The following is a 16,946-nucleotide window of genomic DNA, read 5'->3' as shown; positions in this document are numbered from 1 at the left end:
ATTTAGTGAAAATCCATTATCAGTATAATCTTCCATATCTAAGGTAAACGCTGTCTTTAAGGACCAATAGACATAAAAAGTCTTTCAGTGAAACCCCCAATTTTAACAAAGGCTGCTGTTGTGGCCATATTGGATATCCAAGGTGTACTGTTTTAATTTAGAATCAACCAGACCTAAAACTGAAAATGTCTGTAAATTTTGGTTGCAATCCTCCTGGTTGTTTAGTAGTGGCAAAAACTTGACCAACAGACCATGGATAAAAGGCTATCACACAAGATCTTTAACCAGTACAGTTAATTCCATCACCACCCCCAAAACCCTTTAATTTTCTGCTTTTGAAATAAATACTTGGAAGGAAATATTTAGTAATGTGAACTTTGATTGGCAAGAAGAAAGTTGAACCTGAAATGAAGGATGAACTCATAGTTAAATTCTTTAAGAAAATTTATTTATTGAACATATGTAAATGATGGCAACTTAATACTTACAAACATATTTTACAAATTAGTCACAATCAACAATAATTCTCCTATATCTTGCTTAGTGTTTTAATTTTCATTGTAAACATTATGTCATAAGCATGTAAATGATAGGACACAAAATACTGTACAGACTGAATCTCCACATCAAAAAACAATCCAATATAGCTGTCATTCTAAAAGTCTCAAGTTCTACACAAGTTATTGTTTGTTTTTAAATAAGCAGAAATCTTGGTATAGAAAGGTCACAAAAACAATGTTGAAAATTCTGAAAATGTCAAACCACAGCATTAAACATTCAACAACTGTACAATTGAGATTTAAGCTAAGAATAAACTTGGTTGTTGCTGTAGGTTTTAACGCCATTTTTCAGCATAAGATAGGCTATACATGGCGGCCAGTATAAATGGTGGAGGAAGAACCTGGGAAAACCCTGGAAAGAACTACCAACCCAAGAGAAGTTACTGGCAAACTTTTTCACATTCCCACATTGGCCAAACCAGAGATTCGAACCCACACAGACAGAGGTGAGATGGCAATGATCCATGATGGTGAGCACTTTAGACCACTTGGGGCCCCAATAAACTTGGTAAAAATTTGTTCATACTTAAGTAATGGTATGCATTAAGTTTTTTCCTTGACTGGTAAATTAATATTTATTCAGATTCCGACTAAGATACATGTATCTATGATGAAACATTTATAACGAAATGACACTTTCTGAGGACATTTCCTGAATTATCTTCTGAAGCATTTCGTTGCCATTCCTTGTTTATGATACAAATTGGGGTGGGGGGGGCAATACAACTGGCTGGTTTAACTAGGTTGACAAAACTTTGCACATGCAGTAACATTTTAAATCTGTCAAGAGCCATAAATATCAAAGCAACGAATTTACTATATATACTTCTGTTCAAGTCAAACCCAACAGAAAAATGCACATACCCTGACTTGTCAACATGTGCCTGAAAATGTGTGTCAACACTGTTTGCTTGGACTAGTCATTAGAACAAACAACACTGACCCAAATCTACCAGCACCTTATGTAAAGGTAAATCTGTGTATGTTGTTTGCTAGGACTAGTCATTAGAACAAACGCTGACCCCAATCTATCAAAACCTTATATAATGGTAAATCTGTCGTTTTCTAGGACTAGCCATTATAACAAATATCACTGATGCAACATTAGATCAGGATCTATGTTGTTTGCTTGGACTAGCCATTAGAACATACCCCAATGACCCCAATCTACCAGCACCTTACATAATGATAAATCTGTGCATGTTGTTCACTAGGACTAGTCATTAGAACAAACAACACTGACCCCAATCTACCAGCATACTATGTAACACTAGATCAGAATCTATGTTCCATGTTGTTTGCTCAGGCTAGTCATCAGAACATTGACCTCGATCTACCAGCACAAAATGCAATGACAAATCTGGGTCTATCGTGTTGCTATGACTAGTCAGTAGAACAAAGACTCACCCTGATCCACAGCACATTATGCAACAGCAGATCAGTGCTGATGCTATCTAACTTACATATTAGTATATGCAGTGTGTTTGCACGAGTAAAGCAAACAAACATTTTCGTACTCGGGTGAAGTAGAAAGCTTTAACACTTCTACCATTAAGAGGGACTTTTGTAAACAGGTTTGATGTCTTTAGTATTTAAGCTACCATATTTAATGTAAAACAGACACAGCACACTTAGATAATTATAATACAACTAAATTTCCTGAGGTCAAAGTTCATCATCATAAGTATACACTGATGTTACCATCCACAGTCATTATTACATGTATCTACAAGTTAGAGGAATCGATTCTTTGTCATTGTTAGGAGCTCTCCAGTGAAGAGGTTCGTTCTCTTTCCCAATAATACACATATAATAAGACTGACATAAACCTCAAAGTTACTAACAATACACCAGGCATGCATGGTGGTAGAGTACTATGACAATGGGTGTATATGCAGTGGCTTTCTCCCCTCAAGGTAAGGAGCCAGGGTGGCTGTGGTTGGTGTGCTCATCTTGTGACAAAAAACGGTGCAGGTTCAAATCATACCACTGGATCAACTTGGGTCAGCTACTGTGGAGTGCCCTTTTGATGAGGCTTTTTACTCCAACTGCTTCCTCACTTTAACTTATTTGTGTTGACACTCCTTAAAGTGCCAAACCAATCTAATCCCCACAAGGTATGCTTTGATAAAACTGTGCTGATTACTTCTAACTGCATGGAGCCAGATCTGCCAGTACATTATGTGTATACCCACACTGGCCAAATCCGAGACTCGAACCTAAACAGACAGAGGTGAGATGGCAGTGATCCGTAAAGGAGAGCGCTTTCGGCCACTCGGGGCCCCAACTGAACATGTATCCAAGTATATACAATAATTATATGCTTCACACCTGAAAACTGCATATTTAATAAGGTTACTGAAATGTCAAATTTAGTATTTGAGTCCGATTTTTAGATTTGTGCTAAAAGACTAGCCCTTTTCAGGATATGGGACATTTTGTTTAGTGCGTCATATATCCTGTGGTACCTGGACCAACAATTCACTCAACAAAATAAATTTAGCTCAGTCATGAAACTTGACGGATTTTAGAAACAAATATAAGAAATATGTATTGCTCACAATAGTGGAAGCTTCTAAAGTGTTTGCATTAACCAATTTTGCAGGACATCATGGGGGGTGGGGCGAAACCTCGAAAATAATTTGTCCAATACGTAACCTGTTCGACTGTGTTCAGCAGGCGTTTGAATTTTAGCAGACACTAGACAAACTTTTTAAAGTTACGCAGCTTATTTCTTTGATGCAGCCAGACATTAAACACCGGTGGGCTGTTTTATTAAACACGTTAATATTATTAATCCTTGATCGTTTCTGCATGGATTAAATATAGGACATGCTATAGAATGGGGGTGGGGGGGGGGGCAAAGTGGGGGGGGGGGGGTATTTGTATAAAAGTATGCATGTGTCTGGTTGGGGGGGGGGGAGGGTAAGTAGGGGTCAAACTTTGCCAGATCTTTGCAAACATACTAAATGGATGGCCCCTATACTCATGCATACAGATCTACATATGGGATGAGTGTGCATACATGTAAAATGCTTGTATATGTGCATTATGTTCTAAAGCATGCATATTTTTTTATGATTTAGAGCAAGTCTATTTCAGACTAGCATTGGGGTGGGGGTGGAAATTTTTTTAAATCCAAATCTATTTTAAAAGGAAAATTCAATGAAGTAAAAAAAAAAAACAGATATATTTACTGCTGCTGCGTAAGAAATAACTGCAAATAAAGGTAATTACACTCTCTGACCAGCTGTGGAGATTTAATCTTTCATTAGGTTTTTAGATGCTCATTTGAAAATACTTGAGAAAAAAAAGAACTCAAAGGTTAATTATCAAATTTGGAAGAAAACAAAATACTGCCCAAGTTTCATACAGTTCTGGTGGCAAAATTCAAAGCTTCTGAAAAACTTTGGCAACCATTTTCAGGATACAATTTAAAGTCACAATTTTTTTAAAATCAACTGTAATCTTGTAAAAGTTAAGCATTTTCTCTGCTGGAATGTCATTACATGATGCATCCAGAGGCACAAAGGTTGCCTCCATTAGCTGCCTTTTACTTCATGCAGGAGGGTGCAGTTGACCTATTCTATATTCTGTGGACTGCGGGGAGGGGGTTGCCGCCATCTTCAACCCAATTACCTTCTCATTCTGTTTTTCAGATGAAAAATGGCAAATGTTTAGGCAGAAATGAGTCACAGTCATGAGATGAAAAAGTACTACCTTGTTCTTGTAATTTTTCAATTAACCATATGTACTCAATCTATGTAACTATCAGATGTACATATTATTATTATTATTATTATGACTTGGTGGGCTTTTATACAGTAAAGGGATATTTTTTAGCAATGCATAGTTTTTATCAGACAAAGAACACTCATCTGGTTGCTCCATGATTGCATCACATTTCATGAAGAAAATGTAAACTATCAACTGAACTTCAAGTTTTATATGTTCACCAAAATGGCACAGACTAAAACCTTTTGACCATCTATAAATAACATCTAAGGGGAAAATCCTTTTGCCATCTATATTGAACATCTAAGGGGAAAACCCTTTTACCATCTAAAAGAAAAGCATTATCCATAGTACAAATGACAGACTGTTTTGTAGCATTTATCTTTATAATTTTGTTGGCACATTAAAACAGTTGGCTGTATGCAGAGGAAACTGAAGACCTTTTGCCTATTGTGCTAATGTGTAATATGTATAGTTCAAATGCGAGTCTGATCCAATTCAAGCACTTACCAGCACTTATAAACAAAATTGTTAACTTTCAAGATGATTTAAGGCACTGATTTAACCATTTTAACATTAAAGCTCTAATAATATATCTAATGAATAAACAAAACTATATCCATTGTTTACATATACAAGAACACAAAAAGGATGCATGAATACACAAATAGTTACTTTCCAATGTTGTGACCTGCTGTCTTCTGTGTCACATGATGTTATTTTAATCTATACTTGCAGGCAAAAAGTATTTGCTGTATCTAGTCTAAATTTTTGCTACAAAGGCTTGGTAAAAAAAAATATAAAAAAATAAATGCTGTATAATGACTACAACTGTATTACTTTTTTCCTCATTAATATGATAACAAAATTTTACATAAAATATTCTGAAGGCGCCATTTTACAGAAATGTATTTCTTTTTATGCATCTGACATATAGGACGTTTCAAAATGTTTTTAAATATGAAGTTGAAGACTGGTACAACAGTATTGGTTCATTTTGTTATGTTGCTGAATTCTATCAATGTAGAGATGCCATCTTAAATGTCTGCTTTTCAGAATCCCAAGGTCAATTTTGGGGAATCTAAGCCACCATCCAAAATGGACAACAGCCATTTAAAAACTTCAAAAATTTTACTGCAAATTTCCAATTAGCATCTACATGCCTTTAAAGTTGGTAAAAAATATAGTCCAATCAGAATACATTGGTATCATTTCTCTAATACCCAAGGTTTTCTTCCTCATTATTTGAAAAAATATAACTGAAAATATTAGTTACCCTTGTGAATTATTTTCATCTTTCTTTGTTCTTCAAATTCTGCCTTCATCTAGAACCTATTTAAAGTTTTTGACTGGTTTCTTGTTCTTTGCATTCTTTTTTTATTTATGCCTATACTCAATGTACCAGTAAATTGTACTATGAGTAAATACTTTTTACCTACCTCTGTCCAAAAATCCTCTATGTGTGTATGTGTGTGACTGGCATCTCTATGAATAGAAGTAAAAGTGTAAATGGAAATTACTCTTATCCAATGACACACCTATTTTGTCTGAAAAGTTTCTACAGTAAAACTGCTCCTGAAAGACCACCTGTCTTGACAGAGTACATTCTCAGTGCAAATGTAGATTATAGTGTTTACCTTTTTAAGAGAGACCACTTATCTTTAAATCTAATAATTTTTGCCATAAGGGGCGGTTTTTCAAAAAAGATTATAATGTACTGGAAACCAGATATGACTGCAAACATATAAATGTAGTGGACACTTTGTTTACTCAAGTGATAGTAAAATAACGTCATGGAAACACGCATTCTGATTATCATTTTGTAATGATGTAAACACTGAAATACTCTAACAAGTTGGACCATCTCATTAGATCCACTCAGGTTCACATCGGTTCACATCAAGCTATAAAGGAAGAAAACTGAACAAGGGCTTATAATGTAAAACTCTTGCCCCATCGTCTAACACTTTTAATGAACAAAGTACTTCAGCTTAGGCTCAAAGTTCCCAAACTCTTACATTCTACAATGGCAGTTCCATTTAAACATACATGGTATCAAGGAAAGGCATTTATTTCTTCAACAAAAAAAAATGTTCCAAAACACTGATCACTCAAAAGGTTCACTTGAAAATCAGAGGAAAAATTATAAATTGGATCTATGGGCAATTATTCCACATCAAAAATTGCCTCCCTTGAGTCCTAGAATGTGTAACTGGAACCACCCTAACTTGAACTGGATTAAAGTTAAAACCATAGAGATGTAAAGGTTTTTTCTAACACAAGTCCATCTTCTATACTACTAAAAGTTTTCAGACCAATAAGCTGCAAATATGATCTGTGGATTCTGAGGTGGGTGGCAAGTATAACAGATTTTTGGGGTGGGAGGTTTGGGCCTGGACTTACTTACTAAACTGATGGGCAATGATTGGTCTCATTAATACAAAAAAAAGGTGAAAGAATAAGATTTAGCTACTATCAGATTTAACATTAAATATAAATGAAGACATGCGTGGCCTGCTAAAAAATGTATTTCCCATCACAATCTGATTAAAAAACGATATTAATACTACCATAGCCTTTGCTAGAACATCCTGTTAGTATTTCCAACGAATCAGAATCTCCATTTCATGTGATTTGGGTTTATTTGTTCAATACAAGTGGTTTCCTCCATGACAATGAGCAAAACTAATTCACTGTTAGAATTCAGTCTGATTAGAATCATATCTCCACAGTCCTATATGAAGACCTGACAGCGACTGTTTAGGGGTTATGTTCGGGTGACCTATGCCATTACCATAATCACTAATTTTATCAGCCAATCGGATGAAGCTTATATCTTTGTGTCTGGGAGACTGAGCATTATGGCTATAGAACATAAGTGTGTGCCTATCTGATTAACTTTCAAATTTCTGAAAGCTGCATTTCCATTGGCTAACTCAAAGGTCACCAGAACATGACCCCTAAGCAGTCGCAGTCAGATCTTCACCCAGGACAGTGGAGTTCTGATTTTAATCAAATTCTGTTAGAATCCTGATGTGGTGCTTTAAGTGGCTAATCAAAATTTCGTTCTGACATAACCAGTAATGTGACATAAAAACTTCAAAAGCAATTAAATTAAGCTTGGGTTATGGGACTACCTATGGGGTTCATGGTCAATGCCATATTAGCAGATTCCAAGATATTTAATACCCACTTTAAGATGAAAAAGTCTTCCTACCACCTGAATTCAGTGAGTGCAAGGTAAAAAAGAAGATATATACATCAATATTTTTCTTCAGTGCAATCCGATACCAACTAATGCAACATAAAGAGGCCATACAGATTCTATTCTACAGCATATTTTACAGCAAGCTTTGCTAGATCTATGTTGTATCAAAAGTCTCTAATTTCACATTATCAATCGGCTTCTCTAGCCATTCCCATTTGCGAACAATTCCTGATAACTGTTATCTATTTTCACATCACTGGATTTTTTGTCCTCTATATCCTTCCTTACCATTCCCACAGGGGCCTGTAACATACTGACACAGTATAGTGTATGTATAAAAATCTATGATACACTGTGAAATATGTTACATGCCTCTTCAACCATTACCAATTTTGGTAATGAACCAAACAACTGAGTGCTGTCTGCTCAATATCTTCCAATGAAAACCAATGACAGAGATTTCTGATGCTGAACTAACCTATCGGATATCACATTACACTTGTGGAACTTGGCTTTTAGACTGCACATTGTTCACTGTGCAGGAACAGACTATTGTGTGGTAGTGTGCCATGTCCATGACAGAATATGCTTTGGCATCATTGAAAATCTGGAACGTGGAAAAAAGATAAAAATGTGGAATTAGAATTTCCACATTTCTGACATAACTGTTTCATATCCTTACGGTGTAGTTCCACACAGTACTTGAATGTTTTCATCCATCAGCTTCCAAAATGCTAAAGCCAGATAAATGTATGGTAGATTATCAAGATTTGTAATGCATGAACTATGAATTTTTATTTCTTGATCCCATCCTTTGTACATGTGCTAACCTTACACTAAGTTGTTTATCAAGATTAAAATTCAAAACTGAGGTACAAAACACTGGTCATAATTGCATTGGGCACAAATTATTCTTCTTTGTCAATAAATATCCTCTCAGCTCCTCCATGGGACATCAAGTACCTATTGTTCCGATAAGGTCAGAAGCTTGTGTTACAATGGGAATCTGTACTCCATCCTCATTAGAATGAATGTCAATGTGAGACTGTCCATTTCTTTGCTGTGAACCACGATAATTGTTCGACTCTTTCGCTCCTGGAACAAACACACCTCCAGATCCTCGCTGTCTGTTTAAGGCATGCCGATGTCTTGACTCGTATAAATATTTCTGCAAAAGTAATTTTTTAAAAGTAAAATGGGCTTCTCTGAGAATACATATTCAGCTGTACAACATCAGGAATAACTCCCACTGCCTCACAAAAGCCCTAGTGCAGGTTCTGCATAATGTTTTATGGTAAGCTTATATATTCATGTGAGCAAGTAATTTAAAAAAATACAACATGCTTCTCTCAGAACACAAACCCAGCCATATAAAAAAGCTCATAAGAAATAATCTTACTAGGGTTTGAAGAAGAAATGAGGTTTATTTCTGACCTTTTAATGTTAAGGTAATGTATTTCTAACAGTAGATTTTATTTCTTTCAATGCAAGTACCTGAAATGCATGTTATTTATACTCCTCATGTTTAATAGTTAACTAAATAGACAACTAAAAGTTCTGTGAAGAACCATCTTTCTTCTTTGACTACAAAACCAATAAAATACTTATCACAAGTGCACACCATCCATACATTTTGGTCCACCTCTGTGATGTAGAACTCGTGCTGTTGTGAAAATCATGCAACTTTTTTCAGCAATGGTGGCATTGACCTCTGACCTCAAAATCAACAGGCTTCTTCCTTACCCCAAATGCAAGCCATCCACAATGTATGTACCACAAAAGTGATGTTAAACTAATGTTATTGTGTAGAAACCATTTTTATTCTTTTGGTTACAGTGACTTGACCCTTTGACCCCAGAATCAATAGGTTCTTGCATACATCAAGTGTATGTCATCTACAAAGTATGTTAAATGTAGATGATAAACAAAAACAAAAACCATTTTTCTTCTTTCAGTCAGTGATTTTGACCTTTTCATGTCAAAACTGATATGGTTCTTCCTTACCCTAAGTGCAAGCTATCTTCAAGTTGGGTAACTGTAGATACTGGAAAACTTGAGTTACTTTGCTGAGGTAATTTTTCTTTCAGTCAGTGACCATCACATTTTATCTTCTGACAAAAAATCAATAGGGTTCATCCTTACCTCATGTGCAAGCCATCCATAACATTTGCTACTGTATATAGTTAAGAAATGAAGATATTGTGCAGACACCATTTTTCTTCTTTCAGGTGAGCTGTTAAATTTAATTACTTTGACATCACATGGTCTTTCCAATCAACTCAAATAGATCCCCACCGTCCTAGATGAAGCTCTTACAGCAACAGCTATGGGATCATGTTCTGGTGACATATGTTATTACCATAATTGCTAATTTTATCAGCAAATCAGGTGTAGTCTTATATCTTTGTGTTTGGAGGCTAAGCAGTGTGGATGAAGAGCATTAATGTGTACCAAACAATTTGATTCACTTTAAAATTTTGAAAGCTGCATTTCCATTGGCAAATTCAAAGGTCATCAGAACATGACAATTAAGCAGTGATTGTCAGATCTTCACATAGGACAGTGGAGATCTGATTTTAATCAGACTGATGGTTTTGTTAATTCAATGGTTTTGTCAAAAACTCACAATAGGTATTCAAGCCCTTTAGGATGACAACATTTCAGAGGTAAAAAAAAAAAGAGACAATGTCATCTCTGACCTCGATCCTGGGGCTTGGATGATGCAAGTTAGGAAGCTGTTGTACTGATACGCTATGTCAGGATGACTGACCTAACCTCATGTGCCAACATGCTTAAGAACATAACATAAGCTGTCTTGGATAGGTTCCTTTTAGATTGAGTGGATAACCTGTTGTATCAAAGACAACAGTGCCTAAACCAAAATAGCTCATCCTTCTCTTAGTGGTAAGCATATGCAAACTATCCTTCTTCTGACTGAAATACTTTGCATTAGAATCACATCTGAGTGAAGATGGGGTCCTACCATTGCTTCTGGTAAAGAGTGGATTTCCGAGGTGTGGAAACCTGTTCTTGACAATAAAAGCAGGGGATGTTACAAATGAAACCAATGAATCATGCAAATCAGGCTGACTAATATGACATGTACCTCAATGACTCTACCTCCTGTCCCTATAATGACCACAAGACTCATTTTGTACAAGTGGTGGCTTAGGGCAGTCATTCAAACAGTGTCTAATTGTAGTGATCCCAGTCTCGCTTTTTAAAGATGTTAAAAATAGTTAAAATGATCACAATATATCTAATAGAACCTTGGTTACAGTAACCTTAAGTTGACAAAGACTGAGTCATTTTTATTAATTGTTTAGTTTTGTATAACGCATGCTTTGTTTCACTTGATGAGAGACCTAAACCAACAATATTCTTCTTTAAAATGTTACAACTTTATTATTTTTAAAGATATTGCTATGAAATTTGGCATTCCTGTGTACATTTTCTAACTGAATGCATTTTGCTGTCAGATATTTTGTGTTTGTAGGTGTGTATGTATAGCTGGTAACGAGTTACCCCACCCCCAAATTATGAAATTTAAAAAAAAAAATTGCACCAATTAATTAGAAACTTTCTTGCAACTAGTGATCATGGTTTTCACTGCTGTGTCATCTCTTTTATTTACATTTTATTTTACATATTAATGTACAATTCTGCTTTCCAATGATTTCATTTTTTTGATTTGTTCCTTTATTTCTTTTCCAAGTTTGTTACTGGTTTTGTTTTTAGTTTCCTTAATTATTAACAATGGAGGTTTTTAACTTTTACAGCTTCTTTCTGTCACTCTTCCAAGAGGTCGGCAACTTTTTTGAAGCCTGTAACCTTTTTCTTGTGGCCTAATTTGATTCTATGTTCACAAAGTCTGGTGAATATTGCTGCCAAATATTTCTGATTCACTGTACTGAATCTTGAGTCCAACTTTAAAACCACATCTGTAAGTTCAATAACAACTCTGTTTGAATAACCGTGTATGCTAGAACAGCTTCCATTGACATCAATCTAACATAAAAAGACCAACTATATAAAAAGAATTAGAAATAAATGATAACTTTAAAAGGGGCTTGTGTAATTTTTGTTCAAGATCAAAACAGTTTTTATAATTTACTTTATAATTATTTCATTATTTTTAACAACCGTTTACTGTATAAAAAAATCTTGCAAATTTAGCCATACTCAGTACTGTATATAACTATAATTTAAGGGGGGTGTAATTTTCTTGTTGCTACTGGAAAACAGATCACTGTACCATGTCAGAGGCTGTGCTAGAGCTGGATATATGGTCTGGAGCTGGCTGATTCTTGGTGTCTAAATCTGACTGACTACTGAGATCACCAAAGTCAATACCAGGGTCTATATGATGTAAAAGTCAGTATAGAACAATAACTAAAGTCAATACCAGGGTCTATATGACATAAAAGAACGCAATTACCAAAGTCAATACCAGAGTCTATATGATGTAAAAGAACACAATCACCAAAGTCAATACCAGGGTCTATAAGACATAAAAGAACTCAATCACCAAAGTCAATACCAGGGTCTATAAGACATAAAAGAACTCAATCACCAAAGTCAATACCAGGGTCTATATGACGTAAAAGAACGAAATAACCCAAGTCAATACCAGGGTCTATATGATGTAAAAGAACGCAATCACCAAAGTCAACATCAGGGTCTATATGACATAAAAGAATGAAATAACCAAAGTAAATACCAGGGTCTATATGACATAAATGAACGCAGTAACTAAAGTCAATACCAGGGTCTAAATGATGTAAAAGAATGAAATAACCAAAGTCAATACCAGGATCTATATGATGTAAAAGAATAAAATAACCAAAGTCAATACCAGGGTCTATATGACGTAAAAGAATGAAATAACTAAAGTTAATACCAGGGTCTAAATGACATAAATGAACGCAATAACTAAAGTCAATACCAGGGTCTATATGATGTAAAAGAATGCAATCACCTCATCAATTAAATGATTTTCAACTAAGAAATGAAACCATACTCGGTATGACATGTAAATTTAACTCAACCAAGCAACCATTTCTCTATAGTGGAAAAGCACTTGGTTTACCTTGCTACGGTCCCCAGTTCCAAGAAAAGACAAGCAAAATAGTTTATTCTTGCAAATTATGAATGATATTTTCCAGCTACTAAAATATTTCTTAGCCTTTACGAACCAATACTGGCTGACCATTACATAATACAGATTATTTCCTTTAAGAATTTGCACGATTAAAGTTGTAAGTAGAACTTACAGAACATACTTTCATCTATTCCGATATTATCATCGTTATTATTATAACAATTATCATTATGAGAATTAAGAAATAGTGCACTTGCATCAAAGTCAGATCCAACTGCAGAGACAGAGATCTACTGTCATGTAATGCACCAGCAGATCAGGGTCTATAGTCTATTAAGACTAGCCAGTAGAAGAAACATCGAAGACCCTGATCTACTCACAAATTGTGTAAAGGCAGATCTGAGTATGTTGTATGCAACAGTCCTAGATTTATCACTGATGTAAATACCTGTCTCTCCTTTGGAATTTTCCCTAAGGCTTCAAGTTTTGCTCTTGCCTGTCTTCTCTTTAGAATGCGATGATACTGTTTGGCATTTACGTACAGAGGTTCCTCCCCAGTGTCACCAGGCTAAAAAAGACAACTTTTAATAAAGTCACAAGTAACAGGGGTTCTGGAAAATATTTTGTCTTGCCAACAAACTGTCATGATGTATTTACTTTAATTTATGAAACTATAAAAGAAACATATGGACAACTAGAATTTATTTCATTTTATGGATAGGGTATACAGAAAAGAAACATGGAGGCAACTTGGGTTCATTTCTTTTTTATGCTTAAGATACACAGAAAAAGAAACATAGGGCCAACTCTAATTTCTTTTTTTAAGCACAGGGTACACAAGAAAAAAACATGGGGGCAACTAGAATTAAATTTTTTAAGCACAGGGTACACAGAAAAGAAAGTGACAACGAAAGCAAGGTCACTTATTTCATATGTTGTCATTTCTGTTTAATATTCAAGGTATTGAATGCAACATTTATTTGGTCTTTTGTTCCAGTGCTTTTCTTCTACAGACTGCGAGTCCTAAGTATTGAAAATTGTTTTCAGGTCTTGTAAATTCTGATTATTTTGTTGGGTTCAAAAAGTTCAAATAATCACAGTATTTAGAGTACATATGGCTTGGAGGTTTCAGGTAAAACCACTAGGGCCAGGTATTGCCAGCCATATTGTATCACAATAACTGCCCTCAATGCATTATATATTGCAACAAGTATTACAGAGTAAACTGTAGAATATACAAGCATGTCATGTTTATAAAACAAACATCTCTTGTACCTCTGCAGTATGTGCTAAATTCCCTGTGCCTTATTTTAATGTTCACTAAGCACTAATCTGATACAAAAAATAATTTAAAAACACATTTTAGAGTATTCTCCTAAAAAAGTGAATGACAATAAATATGGCTGCCTCTATTTATCACACCCACCAGTAAGTTGCATATTGCACAAATATTATCTAATTGAACCCTATGAGTGAACCAGTCATATCCAATGAAATTCAGAGACCCAAATATCTACTCGATTTGCCAAGGTGTAGAAAGGGTTAACATACTGGAATCTTGGCTAGCGAAGATGCCGCAGCAGAGTGCATCATGTATATTGCGATGGAAAAGACTGAAAATAATTTGGTTGCCACTTTATCTCTTTCTGCTGCTATTTTGTGCCATGTGAACAAAAGTACTTCAGAATATGGTTCTCCATGGCAGTGATTTACATGAGGGTTTTTTTTTTCTAGACTAGATGAAAAAGGCCAAGGAGGCTGACTGTAAAATCTTCCACACAGGAAAGAATGAGTTATGTCCCTTTACAAATCTTACTGGGCCTTTACAGGTCCAAGCCATAAGAGATCAATACAAAAGGTGCCTAATTATTAGAAATACTTTTTAAGTAACATATCTCATGCCATGTGTTGCATGATGGAATCCCTATGTGCCAAAAATCTAGAAATTATGAAAAATACAGCATTTTTTCTTCCTTTTCTTATTACTACTAGTTTTACAAATGCTCACTGCTACTATTGCTACCACCACAATCACCCAAACTAATGCTACTATGTACCCATTATTTTCTTACCATTGCGATCTGCTGACCCATGGGCTGTGATGGCAAATTGATGACCTGAATACCTAGAAAGCAAGAAGAAACAAAACATTTATAAAATGGGTAACAACAAAAACTGTACATGACCTACATGTTAATCCCACCCAGACCTATTATTCCAAATCCAATGGGAATGGGATAAAAAGAAAAGTAAAAAAACAAACAAACAAAAAACTTTAAAACTGAGGTTATGGTGTGGACAGATATAGCATGGTAAAATATAATAATAATAATAATAATAATAATAATAATAATAATAATGATGATTTATTTATAGAGGGTGATTCACTAGTCAAGGACTATTCTCCCTTGAGGCCCTCTTAAGGAGAGTATAACAATGCACATTATATGAAGATAGCAATAATTAGTGTTTATTTTAATATGTTTAGTATTAAAATACTAAATTCCATTATCTATTAGAAACACATGCATGCTCATGATATCTCTTCTTAAATACTCTAATATTTTCAGCAGATTTTACATGTAGTGGAAGCTTATTCCACAGAACTGTACCAGAGTATTGAAAACTCTTTTTAAATTGCTCTGTTCTTGGTTTTGGTGCTACAAGGTTTTCATGTGATATTGATCTCAATTGGTATTGTGTTGAAAAAGGCCTGAATAAGTCCTGAAGATACAAATGGATGTAAGGACATGAAAACAAACATTAAAGTGATTATTATATAAAGGTTCCTGCCAAGGTCATTGTAACAAAATTCTTCATAAACCAATAGAAGAATATATAAAACAGATGGCCCAAGTGAGCTTGAAATAGCACACCTGGCTTAAGTAATTTAACAGTTGACCATTTCACTAAGCAGGCTTATTTTGTAAGAACACAACCGATGTAAGCTATATGGCAAACTAAAGATCATATCATGCTAACTTCACCTATTTTATTATATTCTGATAACAGAATTCTTTCTGAGCAAAAACGATTAATATGCATAGCCTCCTGCTCACAACAGAACTTATCAAAGATCTTGATGATATAAACCAATTTACCAAGTTTGATATACACTAGATATGAAAGAAAGACTATAAATAAAGAGGTGTGTGTGTGATTTAGATTTTTAACATAGCTTTAAAAAAAATTCAGTCATATTGGTATTATGACTGCAGTGTGGCAGTTTATGGTGATGTCTAGCACTGGGGCATCATGCTGCAGACATGTAGCATCATATCCCACCCAGTCACATTATCCTGATACATGCCGACCTGTCCTATCACTAACCTCATAATGCTGAGCATTAAGCGAGGCAGCTGCTATTACCATTTTTATAAGTCTTTGGTAGGACTCGGCCATGGCTTAAACATGTGACCTCCTGCATCCATAGCAGACACTCTAACCACCAGAGCAGTCAGATATAAAGAGGTAACAAGTCCATCCATATGGATACAAAGCATCTCATCCATAATGTTTATATCTGACTTGTTATAGAAACACTCCAACACTGATAATATAAGCATATTTACAAATGGGGAAAGACACCTGATTGTAATCTTAGTCTCCAATGGTAAAAAGGCTATGCCAATCAGAGATAAAAGTTTAGAAAATTACTATGCATGGATCTTACTCTTAATCAAACTCATTCAACAGTTTGAATATATGAGACCATTTAACAAGTCTGATCAGAAATATAGCTGCCAGAATGCTTACATGCTCACTCAGATGCAAATTCAAGTCATTAATATGCATGAATTTCACACACAATCATCTTGATGACATAGCCTCTTCACAAAGTTTGATCAAAATCTTATTATACAGTATCTGGAGTGGTTAAATTAAAATAAAATACCGAGCAAATCTGATACAAGATCAGCTCATTAATATACACAGGTCTCACTCGTAAAAATAACAAACATCTTGACGATATTAGCCTATTCACAAAGCCATGCCAATTAGATGCAAGACCATTTCATTCATGTGCACAGATCTTGCCCATAAAAAAATAATTAAATACCCATGTATATTTACAAAGTTTGATCAAAATTTGATCAGAAATGCTGTCTTGAGAGTGGTAACAAGTTCAGCTAATCGCATGCAAGATCACCTCATTAATAAGCATGGATCCTGTGCATTATCCGAACTGTGTGAGATCTTAATCACACAAGCCTGCATTCACATTTTCCGAACTGTGTGATCTTAATCACACAAGCCTGTATTCACATTATCTGAACTGTGTGAGATCTTAATCACACAAGCCTGTATTCACATTATCCGAACTGTGTGAGATCTTAATCAC

The 16,946-nt window shown here is 35.0% G+C and overlaps 1 protein-coding gene across 1 annotated transcript in view; it reads right to left on the bottom strand.

Moving 5' to 3' along the window:
• Positions 1–426: 426 nt before the first annotated feature.
• The window catches only part of LOC149795898 (nuclear transcription factor Y subunit alpha-like), a 46,259-nt gene continuing 29,739 nt past the window's right edge, over positions 427–16,946 (bottom strand). Inside the window, exons 5-7 of the mRNA XM_089965816.1 lie at positions 14,677–14,729; positions 13,053–13,172; positions 427–8,671 (exon numbers count right to left, since the gene is read on the bottom strand). Coding sequence (XP_089821942.1) covers positions 8,459–8,671; positions 13,053–13,172; positions 14,677–14,729 — 386 coding nt within the window. The 3' untranslated portion in view covers positions 427–8,458. The remainder of the gene's footprint in view (positions 8,672–13,052; positions 13,173–14,676; positions 14,730–16,946) is intronic.

The sequence above is a fragment of the Sinohyriopsis cumingii genome, chromosome 7 (genome assembly GCF_028554795.1).
Source record: "Sinohyriopsis cumingii isolate HCF-2022 chromosome 7, ASM2855479v2, whole genome shotgun sequence".
NCBI lineage: Eukaryota > Metazoa > Mollusca > Bivalvia > Unionida > Unionidae > Sinohyriopsis > Sinohyriopsis cumingii.
Note: the sequence above shows the minus strand (reverse complement) of the source record. Positions and strands in the feature narration are given on the sequence as shown.